Here is a 19,113-nt window from a genome sequence, read left to right on the forward strand (position 1 = left end):
GAAAAGGAAGTTGAAGTGAAAGATGAGGCAATCCACATTAAGCTAAGTAATTCAATGAGAGTTCAAGAAGAGTAATTTTCTATGCTACTTGGTGTAAATATTATTGTCATGGGTGCATTGCCATATTATTGTATAAGATGATTACATAGAGAGGGATTCTGATTGGCAAAGTCCTCAAATCTTTTTGGCCTATTCTTATGGCAAATGGTCTCCAATCTTATTAGTATAGGGCCGTGGAGTGTTCCCAAAGTTATCATATGCACATCAGCCTCTCCAACCATTGTTGGCCTTTCAAACTGTTCATTTGTGAAGGTAGACTCAGGTCCTTTGAATAAGGTAGATTCTCCCTTCTTTACTTGGCCAGCACTAGAGCGTTTTATGAAACTCTAAAATCCAACGAAACCATGTGGCACATTCGAAGCCATTAGATCAATCGACCTATTATTAGCTACTTACAATAGCCCATATAGTTAGCAGCTGGCCAAGCATTCTAGTTGATATCCAATGACTTTGATGATAGAAACTTTCCAATCCAACTATCCAAGGAAGCCCCTTTTGAGCCAACTACACCTGGTTCCCATCACTCCCTGTTTTCCTCCTTTCATTCCCATTGCTCCCTTCTTTCCCCCCCTCTCCTCTCTGCCTCAGGCGTGTGCCCCCAACAGAGAACAATGAAGCAAACAGTGCACACAGAAACTTCACAAACCTTTGCAACAAATCTGAGACTCGAAAACCTTCGCAAGAATTTTGAATTTCTATATTTTGATTTCTGAAGATGCAGAGGCAGTCCATAACTACATTCAAGAGAGTTCTATCATCAACCTTTAGAAAAAAAAGGGTCTGCGATTCCTAACTGGTGCTGCATCTTCCTGCAAACGTTCTCATTTCTGACATGTATAAAATTTACATTGCGATTGAGTATTTGTCAACTACATCCGTTAATAGAACAGGCTATACATGAAGAGAACACCCCAACGGCAGCACAACAAAATATGTCTGCATAAAGAGTCTCGTCGTATGCCACAAAATTATGACATACAAAACCAAAAAGCCATTCAATTCATAGCTAAAAGAACCAAATGAAGATACAGGCACTCATGATCCTGGCTGAATAAAAGGTATTGCCAAGGTTGTGCTTCACATAGTATTTTCCAGTCAAGGTAACGAAACTGCAGCAAAATTTCCTGGTTCCCAACCTTATCAGAACTCGAAGAATCATTTATAGACTAAATTTCATGTACAATGAAGATTATGGCCCACATAATGTTACAATCAAGTCACCATGCTATACAACTATAGCCTCCTCTTCCATCCATATGAATGGTGACAGTAATCAGCTTCCAGGGTGAAAAAAGCCGTGAATAACGGACAAAATGTTGAAACTCCCTGGGAAATCATAGTTGTTTTGTCAGTCGAACACAATTGATTATAAATGCTCTGTTATTGAGGAGCTAAATCTTTTGGACGGGTCACCAGGTAGATTCGCCCATATGCCCACGGCCAGCCAAACGGTGAAGTAGATCGCTGCAATTAAACTAGATCAACTCAATCTTTGACCACAGATTACCCTCTTTTAAATAAAAAAGTGAGAGAGTGCTTGCACTCAACATTTAACTGATCGCTGCAACTAAACTAGACCGACTCAATGGCTACAGATTGCCCATCCTTAAAATTGCTTGTCCTCAATATACCAAAAAGAAAGAATCAAGATTCCAAAAGAAACAAATTACCAAGGCACATTAAGAAATCTCTTCATGAATGGCATAGCAATAGTCAGTGCTTTGAAGAAAAACTACCCAGAAAGCATGAATGACATGAGCGAAAATTTTATCATGAATTCAATGGACTTTTACATTATCCTGATTAAGCAGTTATCATAGTCAGCATACAGATATACCTCAACTTTTGCGTGAAAAACAAGTGGATGTTGACACACATGACACTCAGTTTTGTGCCGGGGATGCACAGAATCATCTGCCCGCACAAATGCATACACCTGCTTTATTCAAACAACGAGTCACGGGCCTTTCTAAAAGCTTTCTTAAGAACCCTTAGGTCAAGAAACTCCAAAACATGAATGATGCTTACATAGATGTCATATAAACTGATATAAGACTTCATATTTGGAACTGTGAATTGTATGAAAACAACCACATAACTGGAAGTTGCGGCCTGCAAATGAGGGCAATGAAATGCTTCTGTGATAAAGATTCTTACCACTTTGTGAATGTGCGGAAATAGTTATCCAAAAAAGCATCTTGAGAATACACAGACTTGAATTATTATAAAGAATTATCCTTAACGCGTCAAAGTTTTTTGTTTTGCTAATCAATTTTGGTTGAGTTTAGTCTAGATGTACAAAATAAAGCCTGATATCTAACTTCATATTTGAATCTAAACTTAGATGAAAGCATCCATATAAATGGAACTCTGGAGCTTGCAAATGCGTGAAATAAAAATGCTTCAGTCACAGGAATGCTTAGTGAAGAGAGGGAAAGGTCACAAACGGATTATCCAAGACATTTTAAAGATACGTTTTGCCTACTGACTGCTTTGATGAAAGACTTACCCTTAGCATTTTATTTCATTTTGTTAATCAATTTCTATTGTGTTCAACTTACATATATAACTAGCATTTCATCTAGCTCAAGGAACCAATGCTCATGTTAGCAGTATTCCTTATTAAGTTCATACACACTAAGAAACAAAAGGATGCTTTAGAGGGAAAGAGAGAGAGAGAGAAGGGGGAAGGGGAACATTCATCACATTAAAAGATAATACACATTGGCAAAAATTTTGACCAACAAAACCTGTCACTGTAATGGAGCTTCTGCAACTAAAGGTCACAAACCTCTTCTCCACAGCTTGGACAAGATCCCTTGAGTGAAACAAGCTCACCTCTCCACAGACCCTGCAGTGCTGCCACTGACACCAGGGAGAATCTCGCATCAGTATATTTTGTGCTGTTTTTGTCCCAAACAGAGAAACGTTGTCTGCTTCCTACCAAAATTGTAACGGGAACAAGAGAAACAATATATCAAAGTTTTTACAGCACCTCCTTCAAATCATCACAATAGTCATATATTGCAGCATTGTGGCCTAACCTTATTCCCCAAAAACAAGATAGACTAGAACACTCACCCGATGCTATTGTCACAGGAATTCCAACTGAGAGTCCAATTGCACTTGCTATAAGCCCATTTACTGCCATTTGTGCATCAGATGTGAATTGAGAACCGCGAGGAGAGTACCATGCGTGCATAGAATCTCTGCAAACAATACTGAGAGCACAAGCAGGTAGGCCTGCTGCCGCTACAATCCCTGCTACTAGGAGTATTGTCCATATGCCAGCTAGTGCCCAAACCAGAGACCGGTCAACCTGATCCCAAACCCTCCATGCCACAACCAGGATATCCTGACTCTCAATGGTATGTAGAATACAAATTCCAAAATAAACTACCAGTTCAATTCAATTTGAAACGACCGATTTCAAGCATACAATGTACCTACCTCAGCATCAGCATAAGCCGATAACCGCTTAAGACTGCACCGAGGGTATTTGAGAACCAATTTTGAGCCATACCAACGCAGCCTAACCTGTACAATCAAGTGAACTTGCTCTTGTTACGTTTTTGCATCAATAGTCTCTAAAAAAAACCTCTATTACAAACTAGCCAGCATTCTTAGGATCTTGTGAGCTAAAACTATGCTCCGTTTTATCGTGCCACCATTTTTCAAGAGGTATCGCTAATTTCAGACATCGTCCTACACAGCAGACTCCAAATGTACTGTGCTACATAAGAGAAATTACACCTCGACCTTCCTTATTTATTAAATAGTGTTCCAGTGGCAAAACTATGAAAGTGCAAGATGAGAGTTTCTTGAAAACCACAACATGCCCACCCCTATACAGACAAGAGCAAGGCTGAACAAACACATACTGTTAAGGCTAAGAAAAAGTGGAAAGCATCGACCTCCTTTACACCATACTTTAAAGTTCTTCATCATGGTCTATAATAAAAACTGACCAAACTAGAAATTTACATCTCCATCATTGTACCTCAACTTTATCAAACATGTCATCCACAATCAATGGTTGTCCATTGTAGTAGGAATCTCGTGCCTGCCATGTAAACAATTGACATATTAGTAGAACCCTAGAAGGAAAAAATAGACATTATTCAGCCAGATATTTTCTATAAGCTGGAAGGTAATCAGAAGGAAGGGCAGGAAACAAAGTTGAACACTGACATTACATTCCATGCACAAAAGAATCAAAGCATGAGAGAGGACCAAACAACAGGACCTAGTGCTTTAGGCCTAGAAAATCAATCACTTCATGAACTACATACATTTATAAGCTTACTAATTGAGGAGGTTAAAATATAGCAGGACAGCAAAACATGCAGGCCCTAATAGAGACATTGTTTGCAGGCTCAGGCCCTGGCTATCTGCTAAACCCTCGGGCAGCCACAAAGGCTTGCCAAAGTTAGCCAAACCCCCAGACAGAGGAATCAGGGCAGCAGACAGTTAGCAAGCCATGTTGATAGGCACATAGGGTTGCTACATCAACAACCACAGTTCCACGCCTTCCTTTCGCTTTCTCCAGCCTCAGCAATGGGAGAATCAGTTCCACCAGCGCCTACAAGACGCCATAGCCAGCCCTATGCTCAGCCTCTCCATTGAGGAGAGACAAGATATATGTGTTACGCTCAAGTCGAGGTAACATGACCTCGGAAGGGTCAAACGGCATTTTCCTTTAAAGGATCAATGTTTGTATTATATTTGTTTGGGCTTCATGTAAATGATCAAAAAGGAATCAAGGTCAAGGTCCTTCGTGAGGGTGACATGGCACTAGACTAGGTGGATCTAAGGCTAAGGGACCTAAATGCATGAAATGTGCCAAGGGGCAAATGGTTTCAATGATATCCCAAGAGAGGGGTAAATGATGCATTAAGGAGGGACCCTAGAATGAAGACATGTGGCATTCTAGATCCATCTAGGGAATTTTGGGACTTGGTGGAATTTTGTAAGCAAGAGCCTTCACGTAACGAAATTTTTTCGAGAGAGCTTACTACCACTGAGGTCGGCTGGGAGGTGAATTCGTGTGCCTGTGCCCGTAATTTGATGAAAAGCTAGAAGTAAGCAGGTTTGGATGTTTCATTTGGTATCAGAGCATTTCGTGATTGGGTTGGATCGAGGACTCATCAGCGTGGCGATCTGTGAACGGTGAGGGAACGATAGGTGACGCGTCGGACTGTTGATCTGATTTTTCGTCAAGCCTTAGCGTGACTCCACCAGGAAGCCAATAGAGGAGCGGGGAATCCTGTCTTACGGAATCTGAGGAAAAAAAAAAAAGACAGAGACTGACGCACACGCTAGTTTACGGGTGGTTACTTTTGGGATTCCGTCACAACGCGTGCAGGAACTAGCTGTGTAATTTGTGATATCATATCACTTGCATGTGGAAGACAAAAATAGTGTAGCTGAGAACGGTTGCATCGTTTAGTTCAGGCCATCAGGTAGTTCATCAGCTTGGGTAAGCGTTGACGAGCAGCGCACGACGAGAGCTACTGTGTGGTCACGAAAGTATTCCGAAAGCGAGTTTGGTGGTAGTGGTGCGTTGACGATTTTTGCTTTTTTGCGGTGGTAAGAGAGCCCGTAAGCAGTTCACATATTCTGTCTGGTGACTCAATCGAGGTGACCTATGGGTCAATAGCTCTACAAGGTTCGTGCATTGCGATGGACAAATGGTTGTGTTAGTCTGTAGAGATACGTGTATTTTGCTGTGATCGAATATGAAGAAGCTTGGTTATATTTAGTCGTATCATTTGGACTGTGTTCACGAAGGCCTATATGGTCAGCAATAGCCAAATCGACGTCACATACATGAATTCGTTAAAGGAGTCCCACTAAGAATGATGGAGTGGTTTTCAAGGACAAGTTAATCTCGTCATTCAGCAGAAATATCACCAGGGAGCTCTCTATGCCTTCTAAAGTTCATTGGAATATGTACTCGTTTATTTGCATTTGTGTTTGAGTTATTTCAGATTGCAAGAGTTTTCCCTAGCCTAGGGAAAGTGGGTTTTGGTTGAAGTGTGATATATGCCTGGGCAGCTGTAAATTTGGAAGTTGGACTTTCGAATTGTAAATACAGTTTCAAGCGGTGTTTTATTATTATTATTATTTTTAAAAACACCCATCGACCTAAATGGAAGTAGAAGAAGAAGCTTCTAGGATGGATCCCGTAGAGTCGGGAGTCCAGCCGACCCCGCAGGTGTCGCGCCCAGCAAGTCATACACTATTTGGCAGAATTGCAATGTTAGAGGATGCCTTGCAACAGATTTTAGCGCAACAGTTACAAGCAAATGTAGGGCAATATGAGCTTAGGAAAATGGTCCATAGTATGTCTGCTAGACCATCCCGTGAAAAGAAAGGTAAATCTCCAATGGAACCAGAGTCCAGTGTTCATACGGTTGAGCCTAGGAGGGCTAAGGTGCCTAATATTGCCAATTATAGGCCAGAAAAGTATTCTGGTCGGATGTTTGACCGTAGTTCCAATATCATTGAGACCTGGTTATACAAATGGAACGAGGCCTTCGCTATTTGTGAAATCAAGAATGATATGAAGAAAATCCGCGAGGCCACCCATATGTTTAATGAGGCAGTGGATAGGTGGTGGATAAAAGGAATTTAGAAAACACTTCTTACCTCCTGACGAAGCATTCCAAGCTTGGGATCAGTATCGAAACCTTCGTAAGAGAAATTTATCAGTGGCGGAATACGCTGATAAGTTCAGAGAAAGTGTAATGAAGGTTGATGAACCTCTACCTCAGTCAATCCAAGTAAAAGGTTTTATCTTTGGATTGAACGATCGGATCAAGATGGAAGTTCGGACTAAGTATGCGAACACACTAGATGAAGCAATTGCCATAGCCCTCAACTATGAGGATGCAAAAGGGAACAGACCAAGTGGGTTTGTGCAGGTTGGGACTTAGTATGGGTACCCGAAGAAAACTGGGTTTAAGAAGGAGTGGATTAACAAAGGGAGTGTCTCACAGCCAAGTAGGCGAAACCAATTGAGACTCCTAAATCAAGTACCACCATTGGGATGAAAAGAAAAGTAACACCAATGGCAGCTCGGGCTTGGTCGAAGTCTTCTTTGAACCCAGAGCAAAGAGAAAAAGCGAGGAGAGAAGGCTTGTGTTTTGAATGCCTTCAGCCTCATCAGTGGAAAGATTGTCCACGAAACAATCGTCGGATGGCTGAGATGGTGATCTCAAAATACGACGTGGAAATGGAGGGAAGTCCCAGAGCAGAACAGATGCAGATTCAGCTAGCGGGATCTTCTCAACGGTCAATACATGTTTTGTTATGTGTGTCTGTTGCTAAGTTAGTAATTAGTGCGCCTGATAATATCCTGTCAAAGCCCGCAGCAACGGGGTATACAGCCTTTAATGATACGGAGTTAATTAAGGAAAGGGTAAGTAACTAATCATGATGTCATTGTGTTGTTTGACTCAGCGTCAACGCACAATGTAATTAACTCCAAGCTTGTAAAGAGGCTGAAACTAATGACTAGCCCATCTGACTATGCATATACAATCAGAATGGCAGATGGAAGTTCAACTGAAGTATGGGACCAAAGGGTTATCCAGTTAGAGCTTCGAATTCAGGACTATGCTGAGAAGCTTGATTTTGAAATGACAAAGCTTGCTCATGCAGACATAGCCCTGGGTAAGGCTTGGCATTCTAGGAAGAATCCAGCCATAGATTGGAAAAAACACATTTATCAATTCAAGATGAATGATGTGTTGTATGTCTTATGAGGTGAAAAAGATATACCTCAAGGACCGTTGGTGTCCGTAATGGAAATTCGAAAAGCTCAAGAAGAGTTTTTGTTTCTTTGTACAGCATCGGTAGAACCGATTGATGATTCTTTGGCTAGTACTAATGTTGCTCAAAATGGAGAGATGGCCAAGCTGGCTGATCAAATAATAGAGGAGTTCTCTAATTGTTTTAGGGATGACTTACCTTATGGGTTACCTCCAGAGCGGAATGTTCATTATAAGATTGAACTAATCCCGGGGGCAGAACCTATAAACATGCCTCCCTATAGGTTAAGTTTTACCGAAGAGCCGGAGGTACGAAGACAACTGGAAGAATACCTTAAGTTGGGACAGATTCAACCAAGTTTCTCACCTTTTGCTTCACCAGTGATATTAAAGAACAAGAAGATGATACTTTTCGCCTCTGTATAGATTACAGAGCATTGAATGATATTACTATTAAGCACAGGTATCTGATGGCTCGGATCGATGATTTGCTAGATGTATTACATGGAGCCGTAATTTTCAGTAAGATAGATCTTAAATGTGGCTACCATCATATCCGTATTAGAGCCGAGGATGTGCATAAAACCGCTTTTAGAAGCAGGTTTGGACATTATGAGTTTTTGGTAATGCACTTTGGACTTACCAATGCTCCAGCTACATTCGTCATGCTTATGAACGATTTACTACGTCCGTATATCGGAAAGTTTGTAGTACACTTTATTGACGATATTCTTTTTTCAGCAAAAGGATTGCTGAGCATTACGAACACTTAAGAATAGTGTTCAGTACTTTGAGGAAAGCCAGTCTTTATGTAAATAAAAAGAAAACTATACTGTGCATGGTAAGACTTGAATATTTAGGATTCATAATTACTCTTTTGGACTGCGGGTGTTTGAGACACGAAGGACTGAGTTGGGAATGAGTAGTGGGGATCATCCGGAAACGGATGGTTAGACGGAAAGAATCAACCAAATTTTAGAGGATATGCTTAGAGCATATGTGTCATTGAGGCAACATACATGGGACAAGTGGTTGCCATTGTTAGAATTTGCCTACAATGATAGAAAACATTCCTCTACAGGGTTCAGTCCGTTTGAGCTGAACTATGGTTCTAGACCAACGAATCCAACTACAGTTGGAGTACCTCAGAAAGTACCTAGTGCCGCGAACTTTGTGATTCAGTGCGGGAGATGCTAGCACTTGTGAGAGCTAACATCCGCTAAAGCTATGGATGGAGCTAAGGCGTATGCGGATGAAAACCAATCCGCTAGAGAATTTAAGGAAGGAGAAAAAGTTTTTCTCAAAGTTCCTTCGCACTCTAAGTCTTTGACTGCAGGAGAGTGTGCTAAGTTATCACCTCGATATTATGGACCATGGTTAACTCTAAAAAGAATAGGCAAGGTAGCCTATAAATTAGAATTGCCACAGGGTTGTAAGGTGCATCCAGTGTTTCATGTTTCTCGTTTAAAGAAATTTTTGCATACAGGTGACTCACTAATCGAGGGTGTTGTTTTGTTTCAGGAGATAGAGGATAATACAAGACGCAAACCAATAGGAATCTTGGACCGAGGAACAATGCAAGTACGCAATCGGAAGATACCCACGGTGTTGGTTGCATGGCATGGTTTACCTCTATCAGAAGCTACTTGGGAATCCGTATACCAGTTATGGAGAGTGTTCCCAGACTTTATCATCGAGGACGCTGATGCCTGAAGAGGGAAAGAAATGTTACGCTCAAGTCGAGGTAACATGACCTGACCTCGGAAGGGTCAGTCGGCTTTTTCCTTTAAAGGATCAATGTTTGTATTATATTTGTTTGGGCTTCATGTAAATGATCAAAAAGGAATCAAGGTCAAGGTCTTGGTGAGGGTGATATGGCACTAGACTAGGTGGATCTAAGGCTAAGGGACCTAAATGCATGAAATGTGCCAAGGGGAAAATGGTTTCAATGATATCCCAAGAGAGGGGTAAATGATGCATTAAGGAGAGACCCTAGAATGAAGACATGTGACATACTAGATCCATCTAGGGAATTTTGGGGCTTGGTGGAATTTTGTAAGCAAGAGCCTTCACGTAACGAAATTTTTTCGAGAGAGCTTACTACCACTGAGGTCGGCTAAGAGGTGAATTCGTGTGCTTGTGCCCGTGATTTGATGAAAAGCTAGGAGTAAGCAAGTTTGGATGTTTCAGTATGCAGCCCGCTTCAGTAGGGATGTTCACAGATCTATTATTTGTGTACTAGTCTATGGGTCAGTAATCATGGATCATATGCATGCAAATGGTCTCTCTCTCTCTCTCTCTCTCTCTCTCTCTTCGTCCATACCTCTCCCTCCCGTCAGCCATACCTCTCCCACCCATAGGCCGTACCTCTCCCTCCCGTCAGCCGTACAGCCTGTCAGCTCGTAGCTCTCTCTCTCAGCCTGTCAGCTCGTCGCCTCAGCCCGTAGCCCGTCACCCTTCAGCCTGTCAGCCCGTCACCTCAGCCAGCAACCCCCAACAGCCAGTAGCCGCCAGCCGCCAGCCCCCCCCAGTCTAGTCGTCAACAACAAACTGCCCCTAGTTTCTTCAAAACAGCAAACTAACCCTAACCCCAAGTTGGGCTAAATCCCCGACCCAACCCGGGGGTTAGGTTCAGCTAGGGGGTTCAACACACAGCCAATTATGGACTGGCCTACCCTCTCCTCCAAGTCCCCCTCAACTCCTTCAACCTCCATCACGACTCAGTACTCTACAGTTGCAGCCATGACACCCTCTCCATATGCACGCAATTGCCGACAAGAAGGCTCAAAACGACCCATCCTTGGGCAACAGGATCAGATTTTTTACCTGCAGCAGGCACTGAGAGAGCTACGATTGGAACTGGCAGAAGTAAAGGCTCGACTTCACATTCTGGAAGGGCTTGGTAAGCAAGTAGTAATTGATGAGGCTATAAAATCTTGTAAGGATTCCCCCCCTACCTCGAAGCTAGTCTCTACAGTCAAAGATCTTGTTCACATTGAAGTACAAACTACTAAGAAGGAAGTGATTGTGGAAGTGGACACCAAAGCAAGTAAGTCTGATATTCAAGCATAGATTAAAGAACACGAAGCTAGATGTGATAATGTGCTGAAGATTAGAATAGGGGGACTCCCAGAAGATTGGTATAAAGAGGACACATATAGTGAAATATTGACAAAGATCAAAGCAGGCTTGCCCAACATTGAATAGACGGATGATGATGAGCAGGATGATGACTCCTCCAGGCCAGCTTCTATAACGCACTATAAAGGTCATGCAATCCTTACACTGAAGTCAAAAGATATGCGGATCAAGCTTCTTCGACAATCTTACAAGATGAAGGGTACCAAAGTATGGATAGCTGAGAAGCTTAACAATGGGATGCGAGACCTAAGAAGCCAAAGACAAGTGGGATTTTCTTTTTCTCTCATCTTTAATCTAGACCAGAGTAGTGCAGACAGCAAGGCCAATTCAACCACTGGCCAAGTCTTCATCCCCAACGAAGCTCGACTTTGCAAGGTATGATGTAAAAGTTAATCCTCGTATTGCTCATGCTGTGTGAATTCTACACCTAGTTTGGGTTGTCCTATTTTCTTTGTGTTTTCACAATTATTGCTAATTACCATCCCTTTTCATAATCTTATTATCGTCGTACTTTATGATTATATATGTATATATTTTTTAATAATTTCATTTTCACACTTGTTTCATTTTTTCCTCTATTTTTACAAGTATGATATATAAAGTTATACATATGCAGAGTTCTTTATTATTTTTGGTTGACAACCCTTGTTCTTCCCCATCTCCATCAGTGTACGCATCGTGTGTGCCACCAAGTGATGAAGCAGGTCCTGATTCTTTGCAATGAACAATTAGCTCTTGCGTTGACGAGGTGCACTCAACCAGTAACTGAGGTTAGAGGGGAAACCTTAGATAAGTAAAAAGTGCCCATAACCCTCCAAACTAATTATTACATTGGCACTACCTTAATATACCAACATTTCCAACAACGCCCCTACAATGACAATGTCTTGATGTACAAGACGTGATCTCACGTACCAAGTCGAAGCAAGGCCAAAACTTTGCGAAAAGCTTCAAACTTTTCTCTGGGTACAGCTTGGGTGAAAAGATTTGCAACATTCTGATGTATGACAGTAGGGCAAACTGGTCTATCCTGCATGTAATTCTTCCTGTGACATAGTGATAATGTATCTCAATGTGTTCCATGCAAAGATGAAACACAAGATTCCAAGTCACTGCATAGAACGCTGACCATCAGTGAGAATGAGAGTAGATGGTTGCACACTACCACGAAGATCTGTCATCAATCTCCTGAGCCATACACATTCTACTGTAGTAGTGAAAGATGCCCTATACTCAGCGTCACATGATGTTACCACCGTAGATTGTTTCTTACTCAACTAAGAAATGCACGTACAGCCAATAAAGAAACAATTGCCACTCCAATGCCACGTCTTTGGGCTGTACATATAGCTGCTCAACTAGGATACATTGAACTGAATATATGGATAGGTATTGCAAAGTAGGCATCCAACAGTCTGACTGACTGTAACAGCATCAAAATGGATTACTTGCAACACATGGACATGCTGCATCCCTAGCTCCATGGGAGTAGAAATGTGATTGCAGTCCTGAGAATTGAATCTTTGTAACAGTCCCTGGATTTATTTTGACCGTTCTAGCATAATTATTTGATTGCATAAACTGAATGCCAGATATAGTGTATTAGCTGCAAATCAGGCATCTTAAATGAAGCTTCAAGACAATTCTTGTAACCCTGAAATTTTCTCTTCACTTGTGCCTATAAGCAGCATATCATCCACATACAGTATGACAATCGGCAAATTCTCCTTGTCCTTTTTGACACAAAGGGTACTCTCAGTTGGACTATTCTATAGACCCGCTGGTCAAATATGTATGAATCTTCTCATAGCAAGCCCATGGCTTTTTTCAGCCAAAGTGCCTTGTGCAGCTTGCATACTTTGTCTTCCTCACCAGGCATCTAAAAACCAACAGGCTTCATGCAAGTTTCCATTGAGGAAGGCTGTTTTGATATCCAACTGATGTACTTTCCCCCCAAAATGAGAAACCGATGAAAGAACACATGTGATGGTGGTCATCTTGACGGTGGTAATCTGTCCCCTTTTGCTGAGAATCACTACCAAAACTATGGAAGAGCACATGTGGACATAGCGCACGAGGCATGGAAGGCCGTGGGCAGATGTCTGGGACAAAAGAGAGTCAAACCCACGACTTCCTAGTGAAGGTAAGAGATTAACTCGGAGCAATGGGTCACAAGGTGGACAGTAACCAATTCTCCATGCTCCTGGTCACTAAGCTTTTGAGCAGCTGCGGAGGGTTGGTGACACTCTCACCGTTAGGGAACAAGGGAGACCACTCACATTTGAGGAGCTGGGTCTGTTGTTGCTTCAGAAAGAAGCTCAAATGAAGTTGTCAAATGGGAAGGATGAGGACAATGGCAACGAGAAGGCTCTTATAGTGAAGAGCAAGGGTGACAAATGGAAGCCCAGCAAAAGAATGATGCCAAGGTGAGGATGGAGACACTCTTGACAACAAGAACAAGTAGATAGAGAGAGAGCCAAAAGACGTGCTTCTATTGTGACATGCCTGGACACTTTGCCAAGGATTACAGGAAGAAGAAGGATGACCAAGCAAGGAAGGGGGACAAGTCAGACACAGCATTTGCCAATGTGGTAGCTGAGAAACTCCTCTAAGTGACGACACCATGTCTCATTGAGACAGAGTATGCAGACCCAAGGGTGAAGATGTTCATAACAGACATCAAACGGTGGTGCACAGATTCAGACTCTGCTATGGAGGATGGAGAGCGTTGCTTAATCATGGGACCTGAGGACCAGCATAGTACCACATATAGAAATGGAGATCACTAAAGGCAGCATAACTACAAGGTTACACTCATGCACAGAGGATCATGGTACTTCTAGGAGGTACCTCTCTTGCTCCAATCGCAAGCATTACAAGATTGAAAATCTATGGTATGTGTTTTCATTGTGTTTCTGGAAATTTCAATAGATTGCTTTGGGAACAATATATGTACAGGTGCTCTTAGTTCAATGGAGAGTGACGGGTGAAAACCTTCCGTACAGATTGAGGGGGATCTCTCATCACAAAGGCTTTCAATGCCTACTGTAAGGTTGTCCTTGAGATTTACCACAAAGACTTCAACAACTTGGAGTTGCCAATTGACATAGATGACTAAGAGAGGCTTCTCCAGACAGGCCCAATTGCATCATGCATGATGCTCGAAGGAACCAGCTGATGATTTTGTCAGAGCCTTTTTGGTGGAGACAAAGGATCCGGAAGATCAGCAGGTGATAGACTCACGCCAGAGTTGGGGGATTCCAACCAGTAATCTACGTGGATCAGTCACTAGATCTCAGCGGGTGATAGTCTTTATGGTGGAGACAAAGGAACTAGGAGATCAGCGGGTGATAGGATCACTCCAGAGTTGGCTGGAGGGATTCCAGTGGGGATCTACATGGATTAGTCTCTAGGGTCTCACTGTGCACCAGGAATCATGGACCAAAATGCGAATGGCACTGGTTAGATGTTGGGTTGAAACGGACCCAACATCTTTGGTACCTTAAAGGGTTTAGTCCATCCTTATCTTCTGAGGGGGACGACTGGATAGTGTTGTTGGTTCCTTGGGTTACTGAAGAGACCAGAGTGTTCGTGACTTGGACTAGAGAATGTACCATTGTTCTAGACTAGATGGCTCTTTGAGAGCGACGTGGGGAAGTTCCCAGGGATATTGGAGGTGTGGGATTCAAGGCCAGATTAGTGAAAACACCCTCGACAGTTTCTGAGTGCTTCTGCAAAGGAGCTCATGGAGCAATTCTTTGGTACAGTTGGTGTTGGGCCAGTGTGTGTCAATGGGGGTGTTGGAGAAATTGGATCAATGCCCCAACTGTGAGTCCCCAAATGAGGAGAGCTCAAGGGGTTGACACCGCAGCATGTATGGGAGTAGATGAACCTGTAGGGGGGATGAGGTTGCCATGTAGGCAGCAATGTGGATGCCACATGGGCAGCAGAGGGTTTACTTTGGGGGCCACCAAGGTACACTTCCATGGGCTGGAACAGACCCAGCTATATGCCATCCCATGAGGCTTTAGGAAAAGTATAACATTGGGGGATTGGGGCCATTTATAGACCTGGCCCCAGGTCTCGAGGACAACAACCAAGTCAGGGCAGCAGAGGCTGTATACAGCCTGATCTGCAGCAGTCAGTTGGTGGCAGAGCAGACAAAGTCGATGTAGATTGGAGCAGCTCGGCATGCTCCAGGTTGGCTGAGCTGGGTTGGTCTGCAGACTGCAGGTCGGCCAGTTCTAGGCCTATATAAAGGCCTCCCCAGGAGGCATTTGAAGAATTCAGAGCTGCAGGAGCTGAGCATTCATTCGACACTCCAGCCTGCAAACCAGTATCTTGTTGGAGAGCATTGTGGAGGGCAGGAATGCAGTAGCAAACCTAGAAATCTATATCAGCAATACACACACTGAAGCAGTTCTTATAGGAGCAGAGTTCCAGCAACCCAAAGCACATTTAGGGTGCATATCTGCAGATTGTAGGAGAGCATAATAAGGCGCACAGGAGGGAGCTCTGTCAGCAGTGAACTCAGAAGTAGAACTTTGCAGGAGTGCTCAGCCCTGATCAGCTACTAAAGCCCACACAGAGGCACGTGCTGAGAGGAAGAGTTCCTACAGAGGGTGCAGCAAAACAAGGCCTGGTTTGGTACTGGACCACAGAGATTGTCTCTAGGCACATTGGAGGGCAAGTTTTGGTACTAAGGATTCTATGTGTGTCTTTCAGTTTTCATCTATACATCTCAGTACTCTTTCAAATCTGAATTGTCCTCCTACTTTCAAGTACAGCACATGTCTATGAGTTGTGTTCCACGCATTAGTATCTTGTGAGCTTGGGGTTCATCTTCTGTTGCAGAATAGTGTTGGCCCTAAGCATGCAACCTACCTCTACGCTTTTTAACACTTCCCTGTATGACTTTTCTCCACAGCATCCTCTTTGATATAAGGGAAGGTCAGGCCCCACTCACGTGGTTGAGACTCTGCATGAAAATGTTGGACTCTTAGTGGCTCTTAGTGGGGCATATCAATTCACCGAGAGGCATGAACTGTTATGGCTGATCCAAAACACCCCATTTTGATACAGTTAATCAAGGGCATCAATGATAAGAGGGTGCACCTCCTCAAACAGGTGTAAAAGTGCAGCAGGAATGCGAGCAAAAATTGAGAGCAGAACAAGGAAATGTGAATGGAATGCGTACGAGATGTCAAGGAAAACCCTGCATTGTCTGCTGAGAAAAACCTCGACAAGTGGTACAGATACAAGAGGACGGGGTCCTATTTATGGAGAGTTTCCATTTCCATGTAACTGCTAACAGATAGCCTTCGTCAGCCTCCACTATTGCAGGACCACTGACTTAAAGAATTACTGAATACAACGACTTGCAGAAACTGACAATTCATAGGACCAGCCTCCTCCATACACAACCTCTTTTCCAACCCCCATAAGAGAAACAGCATTGTAATGACATACCCCCACTATTTGCCTCCATATTTCAATTGATTGCTTTGTGCTGAATACTTGCTAGCTTGTCATCCTTTCACCCAAGCAAGTGCAAGACTGGTCAGTCGGCCTCAACCTCAAGCGAATTCACCCTGATCTAACTGCCGTAGGGTGCACCTGATGTTCAAAATGACAGCTACCAGCCAGCTATGTCATTGATGCTTTTAAGAGTTTCTGCCCTTGTGATCCTTCTGCAAGAAACGTTCATGTTTCTTCTGCTAGTCACAACATCCCAGATAAGCTGTCAGACAGACATGAATCTCTTATACCTTTTAGTAATTCAAGGCATCATGTGCACACTATAGCCCTGCACATGTACTTGAAATAAGTTTGTATAGCCAGTTGTAAGTTTGGTTCAAAGGCAGGGTGGTGATAAAGAGTCGACTCTTAGAATCATAGAGCGAAATACATTGGTTTAGTATAGGATAATTTAAAACAGTCTCATGAACATGCCAGGGCTTTGGTTCTTGGGATTAAATTCTCTTTGACAATCGATGGTCCACCTGGTATTGTTTGACTTGCCTTAAGGACTCCCTTTTTTTTTTTTTGCGCTGTACTGAAATGAAAGTGCCAATAGCTCCCTATACGGGTGACAAAGATAGAATCCAGAACTGCCCCTGGGCTTGAGCTCACGACCGGCACATACACACCCACTCGTTTTAGTCGCTTGGTCTAAAAGTTGTTGGCAATCTTAAGAACTCCCTTGAGCTTCCATGCAACTGATTTGACGCTCCCCTATAAGCTTCAGTCTTTCATGGTTGTCTAATACATTTCTTCAAGATAGCGAAAGTCTACTCAGGAACTTGGCAGACGCAAATGTTTTGAACACACATTATTTCATGAGACCAATAAAGACTCGCGTAAGTTCGACTACAATGATATCGTACTGGAAACAAGATTTCAACGGGTTCGGAGATCAATCAAAGAGAAAAGAGACGTACTTGCTGATAAAGCGCTTCTAATCTGTCCTTTTCGGCAGTCTCGACTGGTCCGACAAATACACAAGAAGGACCTTCCCTCAGCCCCGCACGACCAAACGAGGACTGCAGCCCAGTCCCGCCAATACATTCAATAGCTACTCTTGTCCTCAGCCACTTGCTCTTTGAAACATGGGCTTTCCGAAACGGTCTACCAACAACTCTGCAGCGCTCGGTTGTCCTTCTCTCGCCAACCCATACAGGATGGAAGGTTTGATTGTGGGCAGGACTCAACGTTACCTCAACATCAGTAAGTGGGATTCTGATGATGGCAGAATTTCTACAGAGGGATAAGGAATCATAGTTGAGATTTCGAAAACAATCAGAGCTCAATCTGGCGGAAGGAAGAAGGGCTCTGGAATTCAAGACCATTCTGGGCTATGAACTAATGTGTTCTGCAAGAGCATAAACATCATCAACAATCGAAAATGGGCTCTTCGCTCTTCATGCACCGGACCTGTGCTCCTCTTCACCATGGATATCCTACGTGTCCACATTCAACTGGTCCTCTTCTTTTCATGGCTCTCACTTTGCCATGTCATCGCTGCCACCTCACCCATGTTGCCAAACGTGTGAGTTTGATCTTCCTTACCCCTCCCGTCTCTAAAAGTTCACAAATAGAGGAGTTACCGAGTGAATTTGATGTTCCTTTTTCTATTCAAACCCCTCCCACCTCACAACAAGAATAACATGGGACAATAACTACTTAGGTATTGCCACATCAGGGGCAATCACTATCCTTATAGCATAGGTTCATCATCGTTCAACTCGGCTCACGTCCAATGGGTTGATAATTTTGGATATGTAGGTTACTTGTTTGTTTGTCCTAAACATTGTGTATGGTTTCCCAAATTACAAGGTGATTGTGTCTAGTGTTAGGGTGGGTTTCACATGCGAGCAGACGCTCACGGAGATGTTCGTTTCCGTCCAATAATCTCATTGAGTGTCGAACCATTCACATGCGGGCGGACGCTGCTTTGAAAAATTCCAGTTGGCAACGTAGTCACGCGTGTGCGCATACCCTGGCGCCCAAGGCTGAGCGCGACGGCTACTACCCAATCAGCAAACATAGACGATATTTGAAACCAGCCCAAAGTCCAACGCATTTACCAATAAGCCATCTCTCTTTGTTGAAACATATGCAGTGCATTTACTATTTATTTAAAACATGTCTGCCCTTTATGAAAAGCTCGACGGACGAACGCTTTAGAATCTACCAAAACAACCCAAACATGAATTTTTAGGGTCTCGCCCATCCGCAGACGGGTGTGAAACTCCCCCAACTTTATATGCAAAAGTCCAAACGAGGTTCACAAAAGTGGAGATAGTAAGTCTACCTAAATAGTGTGGGAATAGTATGGTATGCTTAAATGATGAAAGGATAGATAACTGTAAATAGATCCCCCAATTGTAAACAAATAAAAAAAATTAATTCCTTGGAGGCAAAATGAGGGTGTATTGTATGGGTCTAACATTGAAGGATATCAAGGTGTAGGGAGTTGTTTTATTGCCGATTGTGTTAGTTCCCTATTCTATGTGTCTTTAATCTTTTCGTGCATCTACTAAATAGTCCCCACAACGTCTATTACTTCATATACCATCTGCATCGATGCCCTCACAATCGTCAAGCATTTTAAGATTACTTCACCTCTACCATCACC

At 43.0% G+C, this 19,113-nt stretch overlaps 1 protein-coding gene across 1 annotated transcript; it reads right to left on the reverse strand.

The window, feature by feature from the left end:
* Positions 1–886: 886 nt before the first annotated feature.
* Positions 887–18,034, reverse strand: LOC147889319 (PGR5-like A protein). The gene is made up of 7 exons (XM_087392067.1): positions 17,417–18,034; positions 4,061–4,123; positions 3,511–3,597; positions 3,142–3,379; positions 2,852–2,925; positions 1,898–1,996; positions 887–1,524 (listed from the first exon to the last, which is right to left on the reverse strand). The coding sequence occupies exons 1-7, from the start codon at positions 17,822–17,824 to the stop codon at positions 1,441–1,443; spliced, it is 1,053 nt and encodes a 350-aa protein (XP_087248193.1). The 5' UTR covers positions 17,825–18,034; the 3' UTR covers positions 887–1,440.
* Positions 18,035–19,113: the final 1,079 nt, after the last annotated feature.

Source organism: Dipteris shenzhenensis, chromosome 20, assembly GCF_047967505.1.
Source record: "Dipteris shenzhenensis isolate YYH24624 ecotype China chromosome 20, Dip_SZ_1.0, whole genome shotgun sequence".
Classification (NCBI taxonomy): domain Eukaryota; kingdom Viridiplantae; phylum Streptophyta; class Polypodiopsida; order Gleicheniales; family Dipteridaceae; genus Dipteris; species Dipteris shenzhenensis.